We start from the raw sequence: 15,807 nt of genomic DNA, 5'->3' as shown, positions 1-15,807 counted from the left end.
ATTCCGCAACATCCTCTTAAAAATTAAATTCAACCGAAAATCCTTGATTGATTTATTCACAAATGCCCCCAACAATTAACTATTAACCTGGCTAGCCTGCTCGCGCCTCAATAATAAATCCCCTTTGGCAGTTTAACACCTGACTGCTGGTGGTGGTTGGCTCTAATTACAGGCCGCAAAACGATGGGGCGTGGTTTGGCCAGGGAATCGAGCACCTGTTCAATTATCGGGGCGTGGGTGATGGTATAAAATGCGCGAGTGAGAAGTGAACCGGTCAGTAAACATGGTGCTGTTCGAGCTGATTAACCCGGCCCCATTGACCGAAAAAGTGCAATCCCGCCAGGGAAACATATACCTGTACAGGGCCATGTGGCTGATTGGTTGGATTCCGCCGAAGGAGGGTGTGCTGCGATACGTGTACCTCTTCTGGACCTGTGTGCCCTTCGCCTTTGGGGTATTTTATCTGCCCGTTGGCTTCATCATCAGCTATGTGCAGGAGTTCAAGAACTTCACGCCCGGCGAGTTCCTCACCTCGTTGCAGGTGTGCATCAATGTTTATGGTGCGTCGGTGAAGTCAACTATTACCTATCTGTTCCTCTGGCGACTGCGAAAAACGGAGATGCTATTGGACGCGTTGGACAGGAGACTTAATGGCGACAGCGATCACCAGAAAATACACAATATGGTGGCACGTTGCAATTATGCATTCCTGATCTACAGCTTCATATATTGCGGTTATGCGGGCTCCACTTTTCTGTCCTATGCGCTAAGTGGTCGTCCTCCGTGGTCGGTCTACAATCCATTCGTGGATTGGCGCGATGGCCTGGGCAGCCTGTGGATTCAGGCCATATTCGAGTACATCACCATGTCCTTTGCCGTGCTGCAGGACCAGCTGTCCGATACATACCCCCTGATGTTCACCATTCAGTTTCGGGCGCACATGGACATACTGAAGGACCATGTGCGAAATCTGCGAACGGATCCCAAGCGAAGTGAGGCCGACAACTATCAGGATTTGGTAAAGTGTGTCATGGACCACAAGATGATCTTGAGGTGGTTGCACTAAGATCGCTATTTAGAAAATTCTAAGAGCCTTTCTTGTCTCCAGATGCTGTGACATGATTCGACCCATGATATCGCGCACTATCTTCGTGCAGTTTGCGCTGATTGGATCCGTTTTGGGCCTGACTCTGGTCAATGTATTCTTCTTCTCGAACTTCTGGAAGGGCGTGGCCTCACTCCTGTTCGTCATCACCATTCTGCTGCAGACGTTTCCCTTCTGCTACACCTGCAATCTGCTAATCGACGACGCCCAGGAATTGGCCAACACGATTTTCCAATCCAATTGGGTGGACGCAGAGCCGCGTTACAAGGCCACTTTGGTTCACTTTATGCACCATGTCCAACAGCCCATTATTTTCATAGCAGGAGGCATATTTCCCATCTCCATGAACAGCAACATAAGCGTGAGTTACGCTTTTTTCACCCTCCCCTCCCCATTTCGACCCATTTTCATATTTCACCCTATTTAGGTGGCCAAGTTCGCCTTCAGCATCATTACAATAGTGCGACAAATGAATCTGGCCGAGCAGTTCCAGTAAAATTAGCTCACAAAAATGATTTCGAATTATCCAGCACACAGTATATAGCAGTCCCCAAAAAGAAGCCTCCCAGCTATTCTTTATAGCCGTGATTTGCATAAAATGTGTATATGTTGTGGCTTATCTGGTAAGATTTTGGCTGATTTAGTTGGTAAATGGTAATGGCCATGGCAAAGGATGTGAGAGTCAGACTGAATTTGCAAATTGCGTTAGCAGACGGAAATTACAACAGCCAGACGATTCGACGAGTGTAACAACAAGCAGTCTGAGCAAATGGGCTCAAAGCTCGCCAAATATTTCACTGGAGGAGGAGCACTGGAGCAACCACAGGAAGTACATATAACCGTTTACATATTGTATGCGATTTTTATTTAAATTTTATGTTAAACACGTGACTTGTAACCAGCAAAAAGGCGGAGTAGGAATATAGTATAATAATATAAAACGGATCGCCCAGACTGTGGCAAAGGCAAATATTATGACATATTTTTGCGGTTTACTTGCCGCACACGCGTCATCATATCGCCCCCACATACGAATGTTCCACGATGGAGTCCATAAACATGTAAAGTGGTTAGAAGGAGGCAAGATAGATGGACCCTGTTATATGTTTGCAAATAGTAAATGGAAACCAACAATAGAAAAGCATTGAAGCTAAGGCAAGTCCACCTATACTTTGCGCTTTTTCAAGTTTTCCCCTGGCAATAGAAACCTTAGCTAAGTGGACAAAAACTCATGTTTATATGCCAATTTATTCTTCTATCTATGGAAATAAGCAAGTTAGAGAGAGAACAATATTTACGCAAGTATAAATTTTAATATTAAATACAATCTACTATCTATTCGAAATGTTAAAGGAAGCTTAATATCCTTGCCAAGGTTGAAATATTGTAAATCTATAAATTACATCTGGCCACGGGTTTCAAAATATGTAGCTAAAATGTTATGCCCTATTAGACATTTCAGTTTGAATTCATTAGCTTCATTTTCAAATCCCATTGAGCAATTATGCTACATTAGAGTGTTGAGTGCACTTTAATCGAAATCGTCATTTTCCGAACATTCTAACCAATACAGAGAATTCAATGAAACTGAAAAAGCTATTAAAAGCGCTCAATGCGTATTAATGGCGCAAGTCGGTGAGGCGACAGGGTCTAGCCGATGGCAAAAAATATTATTAATTATGCAATGAAAAAGTAATTATATCCGGCAGCCAATAAAAAGAAGCGACATTTGCTTTGTGCACCGCAAACTTAAAATCAAATTAATTACACATGATTTGCCGCAAATGGGTTGTGGTGTGAAATAGGTTCCACAGCTGCAATGTCCTTGGCAATAATGTTTTTACACACAAATAAAAACTTGTCTTAGAAACTTAACTATTGTTTAAATATTTGATATACAAAATGTCTCAATAAGATGAGTATTAAATTAATACCACAAAGGTAACAAAATTAAACTCATTTGGTTTAAGAAACTTTTGCATATAAAATAAACTAATTAGAACTGGGGATATATATTAATACAGGCTGTAGTTTACCAACTTCACTTACTTAAACTAAACTTACAGTTTGTTTGGGTGTACTGTCACATTACAGCAAGTAACGAGTCACTAAGAAAGTTTACGCGGTGAAAGTTTTGAGCTGGAAAACTTTAAAGGCGGCTGCAGTTATGCAAATATGCATAAATCGGATGGCAGCCATCCGGTCGCAGTTTCATCACCCCATAAATCATGGTTCGTGAGAGCTTAAAGGAGTTTTCCCGCTTGATAAATGACCCCGTGTCAAACAAGAACTCGGCCAGAACGGAACCACTTTTGTTTATTGTTAGAGCAACAAATATAATTTGGCAAGTTCGTTTTTTTTTTTGGCCGTCCTTTTCAATTTGCAAACAAACGAATGAGGAACGGACTTCTATCTATGGCAAATAGTTGGCTGCCAGCCTGCAATCAGCTCTTGGCCGGGCCAAAATGCTATTAGCATGCATGAGCCAGGCAAACCGCCCCCGCCCCCGCCCAAACCCCGACCACGACCCCGCCCCCCCTATTCTACCAGAATGCGCTGCCGAATGTTTGTTTTCGATTCCATTTGTTTTCCCTCAGCCACAGAGGGACAGATCGGGTGTTCGAGTGTCGCAGTCAAAGTCACAGGGAACAATCGAACACGGCGTATACGTAATATGCATACGAACTGCATACACACATTTTTCAACGGCATCTCATGCAATTTTGCCCATGCAATTTGTATGCCCCATAGCCTACGGCAGAGTGGGATTTTCAGGGTTCGGATACGGGCCAAGGATTGAAAGGAGTGAAAGGAGTAAAAGCAGCCACACAAGAGAAAATATTTACCAACTTAACTCACATTGTTTTAACAGGAAATAGCGTATATGATAAATGCCAGATTGTCAAGTTACGCCATTTGCTTCTCTTGCTCCATTATACAATCTGGCTTTTAAAACGATTTGAGTTAAGGGACTTATAAATTGAATGTATACTTCTCTAAGTGTGTTTTTAAAATACTTTTTGCTAAATTTATTGCTTTTTTAAGAGAATCATTTTTTTTTTGCTTTTAGTTTGCTTGATTTCGGTTTTAAAAGAAGTTTCGAAAACGAACAGCTCGCAAAAATAAACAAATGGTAGGTTGCTATTATGTTAAGTATGTATTGGCATAAGTTTTTAAGTCTTTTGCCCTTGTCTAAAGTATCTTTTCAAAACCAAAAAACTTAAAAAAGTAGATACCGAACTTAGAACTTATGTTTCTTACGCTCTTTTGTGCAGTGCACATTGCAGGGAAATACCTGAAAGCCCTTGTACTGGCACAACCACGGCATTTAGTATTAGTTGTAGGCAACAAACAAATAATTTGCATGCCAGCGTAGCACACGCGAGCCGGAAAAGGGGAAAACAGGAAAATGGGGAAACAGGGGAAAATGTGGGTTTGGGTGGCGGATTGCGGGGAATGATGCGACGTGGCGTAACCGTAACCTTTAATTTGCGAATTATTTTGAAATGTTGCGGCATGGTCGTGTCAAGTGCATTTGTTCCCGCCGGCGGGTTGGTCTCATCGAAGTTATGCAAACGTTCGGTCAAGTGTGAGCCGAGGATAGGCAAATCTCATTAAAATTCATTTGACGCAACATGCCATCACTTTGGCATTTGTATTAAAGATTTAAGGAATCAGGCAGGGAACAAAGTGGAAAGCCCTGACAGCTGATTTGGAAATCCCGGACTATGACGAGCCGTCGTGCATTAAATTAGCTTACACGCATCACTGTCAAATACGCCGGACACTCATGCAGAAGGTCGTGGGAATGGCTTAGGTGCTCGCCGGCGCAGATGGAATCCGGCTAATTACGAACGGAACTGGTTAATTTGGCAGGCACCCAGGACCAAGACCAGTTAATTTCCATTTAAAGTGGAGTTCCCAAGTTAAAGGCAACGACGATACCTTTCCGTTTATTTATTATGGCTTAATTGCTGCGCTGTCAGGCGACGTTTTCGGGCATTTGGCCATGATAAAGCTGGGTAAAATATACGCAATTAGGCAGGACCAAACATTCCTGCCTCACTGAATCCGTCTGTTGTCTGGGCGGTGACTAATGAAGTCTAAGATTAAAACTCCCAAATATAAATATTCAATGCCATCCCATATATATGTATATATATGTATATGAGGGGGCCTGCGCTATCGGGGTGCCATAAATAAGGGGGTGGCCACCGCCATCCAGGCTGCAAATAAATCAGGGACATCCCCGAAACAATCCCCACCCGAGATACTTACACTTGAGATACTGCTCGTTGCGGGCTATCACCTTCTCGGCGTTCTTGCGGGCCAAAAAGAACCACTCGGAGGTGTTGCCCAGATAGTGGTACTCCATGGCCAGATCTTTGGCAAAGACCGCTCCCAGGTTCGGCGGCGGCAGGCGGTAGGCGAACGGACAGAAGAGGCCCGGCTGCGCGGGATGCTCGTTCCAATCGAAGCAATTTCCGGCCGCGAATATATCATCGTCGAACTCCACCATCGAGAGCACGGAGGCATGCAGCAGGTTGACATCCTCCTGCACCGAGCGGCCTGTGGTCTTGAAGATTCTGCCGGAGACAACAAGCAAGGCATACATCGGATATTAGTTGCAGGGCAGCGCAAAAAATTGAATTTATGGCGCCGGCCTGGCCAGGAAATTGCATTTCAAATGCATGAGAAGGGAAGGTCTTTCAATAACGAATCTCATATACTCTAACCTCACCAAAAGTATACCTAAAACATCATAATTATTTGTTTTGCATTTAAATTTTCATACTGTTACATAAAAAACTTATTTACAAAAAAATTAAATTCATACCTTAAAGCCTAATATATAGTTATAACAATTACCTAAATCTTTAAAAAAGCAATAAATGTAACAAAAATATTCAAAATATTTTGAAAATAAATTTGAATCTTTAAAATTCCAGTCGATCCCTAAAGGCTTATTTTAAATTAGTATTCATTCAAATCATAATATTCTTTCCCTAAATTTTGAATTGGTTTCAATCAAGCATTTAATTACTGAGGGGAAGTTAACCGAATTATGAAAAAATTATGAAGGCACGTAGCTCTGCTTAACCCAAAAAGACGCACAACCCTTTCGGGTGGCAGGGCATGAATAACATAATAAGTTTTGTTGCAAGTCAAGCAGAGCGCCGAAAGTGGTTCAGGGGACCAGGCCCGGGAACCCCCCCGGAATTGGCTTCCTTTCATTTTTGTTGGGCTGTCATTTTTATTTTTATAACACAGGCCGGGGCTGAGAGTCTTGGGGGCGGTAAAAGTGGGCGTTGGATGTTGGGTGTTGGGGTGCTGGCTGCTACAGTTGCATACTTATAGGCGCGGCGCATTCAAGTCGCCTCAAACTGTGCTCAAGTGCGCTCCTGGCTCTCTATTGTCTGCGGCCCCAGCGAAGGATGCCGGCATATCCTGCCTCCCCTTCCAAAAAACCCACTTGCTTCCTCTTAAATGAGTAAACGAGAAAATTACATTGAAGACTTTTGCTCAGGGTGAGGCCAAATTGCCACCTCTTTCCTGTCTGCGTAATATTAATTAAATTGTTGCCTTACGAGGGAGCAGGAGTAAAGATGAAAAAAATAAGGAGCTCTCAGAACAAAAGAAAAGACTTCAATTCCATTTTCCAATACATTAGCCAGGAGCAACACAACAGAAGCTGCTTATGGGCACAGACTCTCGATCTTGCGACTCTCTCATGTGACGCGCTCGCTAATTGGGCGTGGCTCATTAATTCGCTGGCGGGCCTCATTTGTAAATGTCAAAGGCATTTTGTCAGCACCCCTCCTAACACCTACTGCCAACCTACCAACCCACCAACCCACTGCCAACCGCCACCCAATCCGCCGACGCCCATCCAAATCCATGCGAGTGTCCAAGGCCGAGTCGGGGCTCAAAAGTCGCCTAATGATGATGACGGCGCCGACATTGTTCTCTGGCGATAATGCTGACTTAGCTGGGAGCTCGACATGAAGTTGACAGCTTTTTTCCACCAGCCTCCCATTATTTATGGTTCACACGAAATTTTTTTGAACATGGCCAATGATGAGTGCAAATACATCGCCTTTACATTGCATTTGACTTCAGCATAGAATATAAACTAAGCTTTTCTTTTCTGTCTTTATAAATGCATCATAATTCCTTTTCTTTAACATTTCTCAAAATCAGAAATGGCTCTTTGTCAGTTAGAACTTTAAAATAAACCGGCAATAGTTTGATATTTAAATAGATTGATATTCAAATACAGGTCAATTAAATAATTTCATAGATCTTTTAGTTATAGTTTTGTTTTTAACTTTTTGTTATAGAAAAAAGTTAATAATTTAACCTGCTGAAAGAAGGGCTCCTTTTTCATATTTTTTTTTACAATTGTGCCTTATATGATAATGGAGAATGGGAACATCCTCTTTTACATTACATTTATATTTTAACTACTATTTTTTTTTAAACCCAATCATTTGTTCTTGATTTAATGGTTTTTGTTAGATGTAAACGTTGTTTACAGTGCAATCTAGCAAGTCCTCGCTCCCCAATTAACATTCTCCGCAGACAACTTAAACTGTTGGCTTGCTTAAACAGAACAGTTTGGGACGCTTACAGTTGCAGTGTTGCCTGTTTTCCAACCACCGCCCACTGGACACCCCTCGAGACGGGGTCCTAAAGTGTGCTAAAAACACTCTTCAGCACTTGAGTGCTGGGAAAGAGGTGAAAACAAGCGCAAAACAAGCTTCGGGTGCCGGTGCCGGTGCCCAGGACGAAAGAGTGAGAGATCCTGGAGTAAGTAACTCACTAAGTACTCGAAAGTGTTTCCTCCCTTTGGGTCTTTGTCTACGTGCGTATTTGGGGCAGGCGAGCGTTAACTAAGTCAGAGGATTAAAGGCTTGCTTAAAATGGCTTCCAACCTGCATAGCAACCACCTATGTTGCGGTTGCTTGGGAATTTCTTGACTACTCTGTGCCCCACCTGTGCTGTAATTGCGCAACTGCATCGGTAAGTTGAGCGGTGAATCTCTCTGACGTTTAATTAAAAAAAACGGTTTCGCCCATCACTGACCAGGCTAAAACTTTCCATTTGTTTTGCGTTCTGCTTTACAGCCGGCAGCATTACAATTTATATCCACTGCTTTGTCAAAATCCCCATCTTCCGTCCACCATGGGACTTAAGTTGGCTGTTTTGCTTATTTGTTTAGCACATGATGCCAGTCAGCTGAATAAAACGCGCATTAGAAACTTGAAGCGCTTTGAGAATGTTCGAAATGGAGGAAAAGCTGCCTGGCGGCACTTAAGCCGCTTTTTTTTTTTTGTTATTTGACTTGAGAAGGTCGTTGCATGTCGACGAGGAAGGGGCTTTTCAGCCGCTTTTCCGCGTCCCTCGACCTCTTGTTAGCTGATATTTGCATTCAAGTCGATGCCAAGGTCTCTATTGATTTGGAAATAAGCACAACAAGCAGTACGCCAAACGAACAAATAATTTAATTGCCCAGCCATAAACAAGGAAATTAAATTCTATTATTTCGGAGTGTGAACAAAAAATTAATTACGCAAGGAAAATGAAATAAAATGTGAAAATTTGCCACCTGGAGGGAGGACACACACAGACACAAACACAGACACAGACAGACACACTGAGAGCCCTAGAGTGTTTTCCCGACTTGCCAGCTTTGCTGGGCCTGTGTCCTTTGGCCAAAGGCCTCAAGCACCCGTGGCTTTCGTTTGCTTTCCGACTCTGACTGCGTGTCGACATCTTAATTGAAAGCGAAATGCTCCGGTTTAATTATTCAAAGCCAGGACACTTCGGCACACTCCTTGGCCAGAAAAGCACCCTGGCTGAGTTACTGAATGACTGAATGACTGAATGGCCATAGTGATCCTTTTTTTAGAGCCAAGCTCAACCCTCAGACGACGGCGTACCCTTTGTCTGAAGTTGGGCAGCCTTTATTCGTTTTCCGGGTGCGCATTTTAATGGCCCACAACGGTCAAGGCTTTTTGCCAATTTTAATTAGGCCATAATTTAATGATCAAACGGTCAGGCCAAAGCATAACTGGCAAATTGATAACAGATAGATTTTGATGTGATTCCTCCATGCTAATTGACTTCTGCGAATTATGTTTTATAATACTGGGGTGAAGGTTAGGAAAGTATATCTTTAAATGAAATCTTTATTTACATAAAAGTCTTGTTATCTCAATGCCTGAAAAATAATCAAATTAAAATATGAAGTGTGAGATATGTTGAGATATATTTAAAATATACAATAATTATTAAGGTTAACTTAAAGGCAACCAAATCCTACCAAGCTTTAAGGAAATAAAATAAAACGAAATATACTAAATGGCAAATTAGCCAGGCAATGTTCTAACCTAATTTGACATAAAACACAAAAGATCAAAAGTTGGCAAATCACTGGTGACTCCTACGTCTTGGCAGTGTGTGTTCAATTAGGAAGCAGGAAAAGGAGTTCAATTAATTAAAAGTTACCCCATGTTGGCCCAGTTTGGTTGCCTGGTTTCTGCTTAGTTGGCTTGCGGCTAATTGAGCCTCCACCACCAGGCATTTGTTGTTGACATGTTTATGCTGGCCATAGAGTCACCCCCGCCTTTCATCCATTGTGGAAAAAATGCTTTTTGATTTAGTCCATTAATTGCTTTCAACTTGGTAACTTCTTTTCAACGCACTTTGCCAGCCCGATGATTATTATTTTTATTATTGCAGGCGCGCAGCGCAAGGGCGTAAAGTTGGCAAACATTTGGGCCAAAAAGTTTCCCTTTTTCCTTTTTGATTTCCTGCTGCCGAGCATAATGAGTCGAGAGCTCGCGCCTTTCGCATCCTGGCAAAGACAAACTTTGGCCGCCTGTCTGCGGCTCTGGGTTCCGATCCAAATGTTTTTATGGCTAAAAAATAGACTCCGGAGAAAGAAGCTTTGCGGCTGCCACTGGGGCGCGGCTTAAACGCTACGCATTCGGCCAGTGGGCCAGCCACTTGAATGCCACATAGGCGAAAGACTTGTTTTTGGGGGGGGGTTGGATACTCGACAAGTTTGTTAAGCTGTTAAGTTATGGCAACATGTGTTGCACAAAGCACGGCAAAGCGATGCAGTCGTGTAGTTTGTAAAGCCGCTGAATGAGGGTAACCCTCAGAAACATTCACAGACCATCTACCCTAAGTTGAATCGCTCTGTAACCCAACTAAATTGAGTTGGAACTGCGTTTAGCGACTAAACTTCCTACAGTCTAAGTTCAATTACTCAAACTTTGAAATTTTATAAATGGATTGCTCTTCCCAAACTGTAATTGATTGCGAAAACTCATTTGCTGTGTACTTTATCTTCAGAGATATACAGCAAAAAAAGAGATACTTACATTATAAAGTCTAAAGGGTCTTTTTTCTACAGAAACTAAAGGAAAATTATTGTTTAAATATTACTTGTTGTTTGTAAATACAATGTTAAGTGTTAAATTTTGTTGTAACAATAAATATTTTTGTTATTTCTTGATAGGAAATTCTTATATTTGCATACATTTATTAAACCATTTTAGAGAACTTGGTTTTAAATGTCAAAGATTTATTGTTAATAAATATTGTAATATTGTAATATTTTATTTTAAAATAATTATTAATAATTGTACAAATCTTTAACAACTATTCATATAATTTCATTAATTTGGGAAAATAATTACAAATTTAATAAAATGCAATTCTGGTTTGACTTAAAGAGGTTTGACTGCAGCGGAGTGAAAAGCCCCGAAAGGGGGAATCAGAGAACCAGAGTCAGATCCAGAAAGCAATGCATTCGCATGCAACATCGCCAGGAGGCTGCCGACAAGGGCAGCATTCGCCGGCACAAGAGTCAAGCCCAGATATGAGTACTGAACTAAACCGGCTGGAAAAAGGGTCGTGGCTGAGTGGTACTATGATGCTACGAGGCTATGTTGCCATGGTGCAGTGGTTCCAGAGGAGCCCCTCATTTACGCCCAGTGAGGGAGTGGAACGGGACCCTATGCCGCCGGTGGCCTACAAAGGCATCCATGCCCGCGTCCGCGTCAGTTACAGTTGTAGTTGCAGTTGCAGTTGCTGTTGCTGTTGCTATTGCTGTTGCTGTTGCGGCTTTGCAGGCGGGCGAAGAACGAACAATCCACGTTAGGATTGTTTTTTGCGCCAAAATGAAAACAATTTCCATTTCGGGACTAGACAACTGCATTCTGCTGCGGCGAACAATAAAAATAGCGGGAACAGTGGGTCGTGGGCGTGGCAGGTTGAAAGGGGGCGGACCGGCGGACGGGGAAAAGGCAGCGTTATTAGCACCGCCCGCTGGGCAAAGCCGAGGCGAGTAAATCAAGCGGCACAAAGTCCTAAAGCCAGGCACACACTGCGAGAAGTCAGCTGAAAATGCATTTCTGTAGCCTTGTTTTCTACACTCAGAAAAATATCGTCTAAGATATGCCGTTATGTTAACTACAAAAATCATAAAGTAGAATAGTTGTCATTTATAATAAATTGAACGCACTTTCGGATTTGAAATCTATCGCACTTCCGGTTTTAAAATAATGGTAGCCCCATATAATTGTTTTAGTAATAAAGCGATTAAATTTTTTAAAAATGTTTTAGAAGATGTCTTTCATGGGATAACACTTTGATTAAAATGTTTTTTTTTTCCATTTAAGGTTTTGGTTTTATATTTTTCTTAGCACGAAACGGTTTACTGAACATTGATTAGATTAGTATGTTTAGCTCAAGGGATAACGCCTTGATAAAGATATTTTAAAAGATATTTAAAGTTTTCAAGGCAAATTTTGCTCTTATATTTCTCTCAGTGCGAAACTGTTTCCTGAACATTGACTTGCACAGATATTTGTTTGCTTCCGTTTGTAGAACTTTTGAAGGATGTTGACAATGACGCAGCTAAGGGAACGGGATCGTCCTTTGATGGTGTCCTTGCTGCTGTCGCGTTTTATTGCCGCTGGCAATTGGAAACTGCATCGCTTATGCAGATTTCAATTTCGATTTGTTGTATGAACTGAAGGCAAATGCCACTCGAATTCCAAAGGCACTGCGAATTGAAACAAACGACGGCAAGGCAATAAATTATTTGCCAAGTTTATCGCCGAACTTCCGCAGAAAAACAGAATCATTGCATGGCAAATAAGTGAGATGTGCACTTGAAGCCAGCAGCAAGTCGCAACAAAAGAGTTTAGATGGCAAAGAACAAGCAACCGGAAACTCAATTTCAGCAGGTCCTTTGCCTTGCCTTTTGGCTCTCGGCTTTCGCCTTTCACTCACGGTTCTCACCTCTCCGCGACGACAACACATTTAAGTACTTAAAAGTTTTCCGATTCCATCCGCCATGTTGCCACACTTTCGTGTTCTATGTGCGTTTGTGCTGAATTCGCTTTTCCCTTCTGTTTGCCGTCTACACTTGGGCGGCGTGAACGGAAACTAACGAAAAGTGGCCAAGGCAAGAAAACAATTGAAGCTCGTAATTTCAACTTGAATTGATATTGTTTTTCCTGACTGCCTGCCATTCAGACCCCGCCCTTCTCCTCCCTTCTCACTCACCTTCAATCCCAGCTTTTCCTTACGGCCCGAAACGGCCTTTGTTTTCCTTAAATGTTATTCTTGTTTTTGTTTGCGCAACAAAGTAAACGGGAAATGCCCAAACACAAAAAGTGAGCAGGAACAAGACAGGATCCCGGGCTGGCAGGGCGATAACAATGTATCACAAAACAATAACTTCAATTAGTATATATCTGTGTAGACCTGCCACGGAACCTCGGGCTTTTCCTCTTCCTATCCTCGTAATTTCCTTAATACCACGGCCCAAGTAAAAGTTTTCCGGCCATCCTTGATTATGTTAACACAGGCAAAACTGATTAAAACAGCCACTGATTAGCCGCCGCCGTTCTTGAAATTATGAACCAGGGACTGGGCCACCAGTGTCTGCCACTGAGTTTATGGAACGCCAACTATATAAATCAGTAGAGGCTTCTGCTTTAAGTCAGTCCCAGGGGCCACATTCCCTATTGAACAAATAATGAAAACAAATGCCTGACATATGACACTAAATGCAATAATGTTGATCCCAAACCAGATCCATGGCCGGGTACAATTTAATTTATTGACATTGGACGTTAACGGCAGCGAGGCTTTGACATTTTATTGCTCCCCAGGCCAAGTTACAGCACTTTACGCTTTTCCACTTTCCCATTTTCCACACTTTTCGCCGCCAGCTCCTCTGTCACTTAATTTGTCAAGCTGCTGGTCGGCCGGCCGGGTTAATTGTTTATTTGTGCGTTTTATTGACAAGCGGCAGCATTTATTCTTTAGATTCGCCAACTTGTAGTCATGTCGTCGTTTTTCCTGTGGCTTTTAACAAATGAGTTTTTCGTGGACAAATGGCTTTGATTTCCTGTTCCAATCAGTGGGCAGAAAGTGGTTATCTTTGCTGGAAAATTATGTGATTGGAATTTTGTGACCAAATCACATCCATCCGATGGCCTGTTGCACGAATTCAGCTACACCCACTTTTCGTTAGTCGATGAAAAAAAAATTAAGTTTTTTTTTCGGTTCGCTCATTTTTCTACTGCTTTACCACAAACGAAAAACACAGGCACTAAAGAAAAGCAGAAATACATAAATTCCAGGTCTAATGTCCGCTTGAAGCACACAGCCATTGGCATTGGCACATAGGATGCGTGTATGCAGGCAAGGACATTGGGACATTTGGACACAGGACTCAGTACTTTGGACTTCGGACTTTGGACCCACATATGCGACATCTGATGAAACTTTGTTTTTATTGTGCTTGGCTGCTGGGAAGCAAAAGAAAAGCAGAGCTTTCAAAATGTTGGCAAAAGTTTTGGGTATGGTGCTCATCCAGATACATGATACTGGCAAATCGATGATGGAACCGGAATAGACTCGAGAAAACAAAGCCCCGTATCGACCTGCTCGGCATGGACAGCTGGAAATTCCAAGAAAAAATAAATGAATAGCCATCGTTCAGGTAAATCAATGTCCTGCTCTTCGTTTTACTTTTGGCCACAAGAATGTCGCAAACTTTTTCCACGGCACGCCTACTCTGCTAAGTAATTGAACTTTTATCAGAAAAAAAAAATTGCATGCAGCCAAGCAGACGCGAGGACTGAGTGTAAATTCTGGGAAAATCGGAGGAAAATCAGTGGAGAACCGGAGGTAGTTTTGTCAACTATGGCCAACAGCAACAGCAACAAGAAAAGCACATTATGCTCGCTGTTGACAAAGGCCACTTGCCAATCTGGATGAGCAGAAATTGGCGAATAACTACTGAAACGTGAACGCCCAACGATGAGAGATGGTTGCAAAAAAAAAAAGAAAAATGCTCAGGAAATCCAGGGCTCCCTGGTATTTATTTTCGATTTTTTATTTCCGCTGAAGAGAGAGTTCTCAACTTTGTTTTTTTGCTATTGTGAGCGGCTATCTAAAGCCCTCTTATCTAAATCTGTGTTCTCTAAAAATAAAAGAATAATTGCATAAATTAAAATGAATAAAAATAAAAGAAGAGTTACACAAATAAAATTGAAGAAATAAAACTAAAAAGTAAGTATTTTACATTTAAGAATAAGTATAAAATTATTTTTTAAACCAATAGGATTTAGTTCCACTCAAACGTTCTATACCAACATTGAATACTTTTTTATTATTTAAAAACCCAAATGCAATAAATTAAATATTTTTTTAAAATCTATTATATTTATATTTATCTATCTATCTTACCTTTTGGAGTGACTCGAATCTCTTTTATATTACTATTTTACCAATGTTATTCAACAACTCTATATTCTTTCCATTTAATTAATCAAAACAGTCACGTTTGTACATTTTCAACTGTCACATAGGCACATTCAAATTGCGAGTTAAAATTGTACTGTATAAATTCCAGAGGGCACCCTTTTGGAGGGGAAATACCATGCCGGTCGTCAAGTTGCAGACCTCTGATGGCGAAATTTTTCACACCGATGCCGAAACGGCCAAATGTTCGAGTATGATTAAAACCCTGCTGGACGATTGTGGAGGCCTGGGGGCAGAGGCGGAGAATGACCCACTTATTCCGCTGCCCAATGTGAACTCGGCCATTTTGAAAAAGGTACTGATTTGGGCCAAGCACCATCAGGGCGATAATGAAGACGAGTATGGAGGAGAAGCGGCCAGGCCAATGGTAGAAATCAGTGCCTGGGATGCCGAATTTCTGGCCATGGATCAGGGCACTCTCTTCGAGCTCATCCTGGCTGCCAACTATTTGGACATCCGTAGTCTACTTAATGCCGCCTGCATGACAGTGGCCAACATGATCAAGGGCCACACGGCAGAGGAGATTCGGCAGACCTTCCACATCACCAACGATTTCACGCCCTCCGAAGAGGATCTACTGCCCAAGGAGGCCGAGGTCCCAGAGGAAGAAGAGGAAGAGCCAACGGTTTATGGTGATATTTAAATATGGAGGGAACATTAAATAAAAAGAAGTTTAGAGAAAAACGAATAGGTTAAATTTGAGTGCTTGGAAAAGATAAATTAAAATAGGCTAGGAGTTTTGTAAAGTCTTCTGACAAACTACATTTAATTTAAAACAATTTTTCACTAAAGTTATATTTCGGATAAACTGCATTTTATTTAAGCCATTTATTTATTTTATCATT

The 15,807-nt window shown here is 41.8% G+C and overlaps 3 protein-coding genes across 6 annotated transcripts in view; 2 read left to right on the top strand and 1 right to left on the bottom strand.

Moving 5' to 3' along the window:
• LOC108143461 overlaps positions 1 to 15,807 on the bottom strand; it is a 78,832-nt gene that overhangs the window by 23,747 nt on the left and 39,278 nt on the right. For 3 of the 4 annotated variants that reach the window (XM_017267896.1, XM_041707305.1, XM_017267895.2), the window contains exon 3: positions 5,384 to 5,691. In XM_017267896.1, coding sequence (XP_017123385.1) covers positions 5,384 to 5,691 — 308 coding nt within the window. Of the gene's footprint in view, positions 1 to 5,383; positions 5,692 to 12,691; positions 13,131 to 15,807 lie in introns of those variants that run through there. The other variant, XM_017267897.2, reaches the window with a different exon arrangement.
• On the top strand, positions 284 to 2,190 carry LOC108143462 (odorant receptor 59b). Its single transcript, XM_017267899.1, has 3 exons — positions 284 to 1,053; positions 1,109 to 1,466; positions 1,533 to 2,190. Exons 1-3 carry the CDS (start codon positions 284 to 286, stop codon positions 1,599 to 1,601), a joined length of 1,197 nt encoding a protein of 398 aa, XP_017123388.1. The 3' UTR covers positions 1,602 to 2,190.
• Positions 14,982 to 15,646, top strand: LOC108143466 (S-phase kinase-associated protein 1). The gene has a single exon (XM_017267906.2). The coding sequence runs from the start codon at positions 15,081 to 15,083 to the stop codon at positions 15,603 to 15,605; it is 525 nt and encodes a 174-aa protein (XP_017123395.1). The 5' UTR covers positions 14,982 to 15,080; the 3' UTR covers positions 15,606 to 15,646.

The sequence above is a fragment of the Drosophila elegans genome, unplaced genomic scaffold, assembly GCF_018152505.1.
Source record: "Drosophila elegans isolate 14027-0461.03 unplaced genomic scaffold, ASM1815250v1 contig_183, whole genome shotgun sequence".
Classification (NCBI taxonomy): Eukaryota; Metazoa; Arthropoda; class Insecta; order Diptera; family Drosophilidae; genus Drosophila; species Drosophila elegans.
This window is presented reverse-complemented; position numbering and strand designations above follow the sequence as displayed.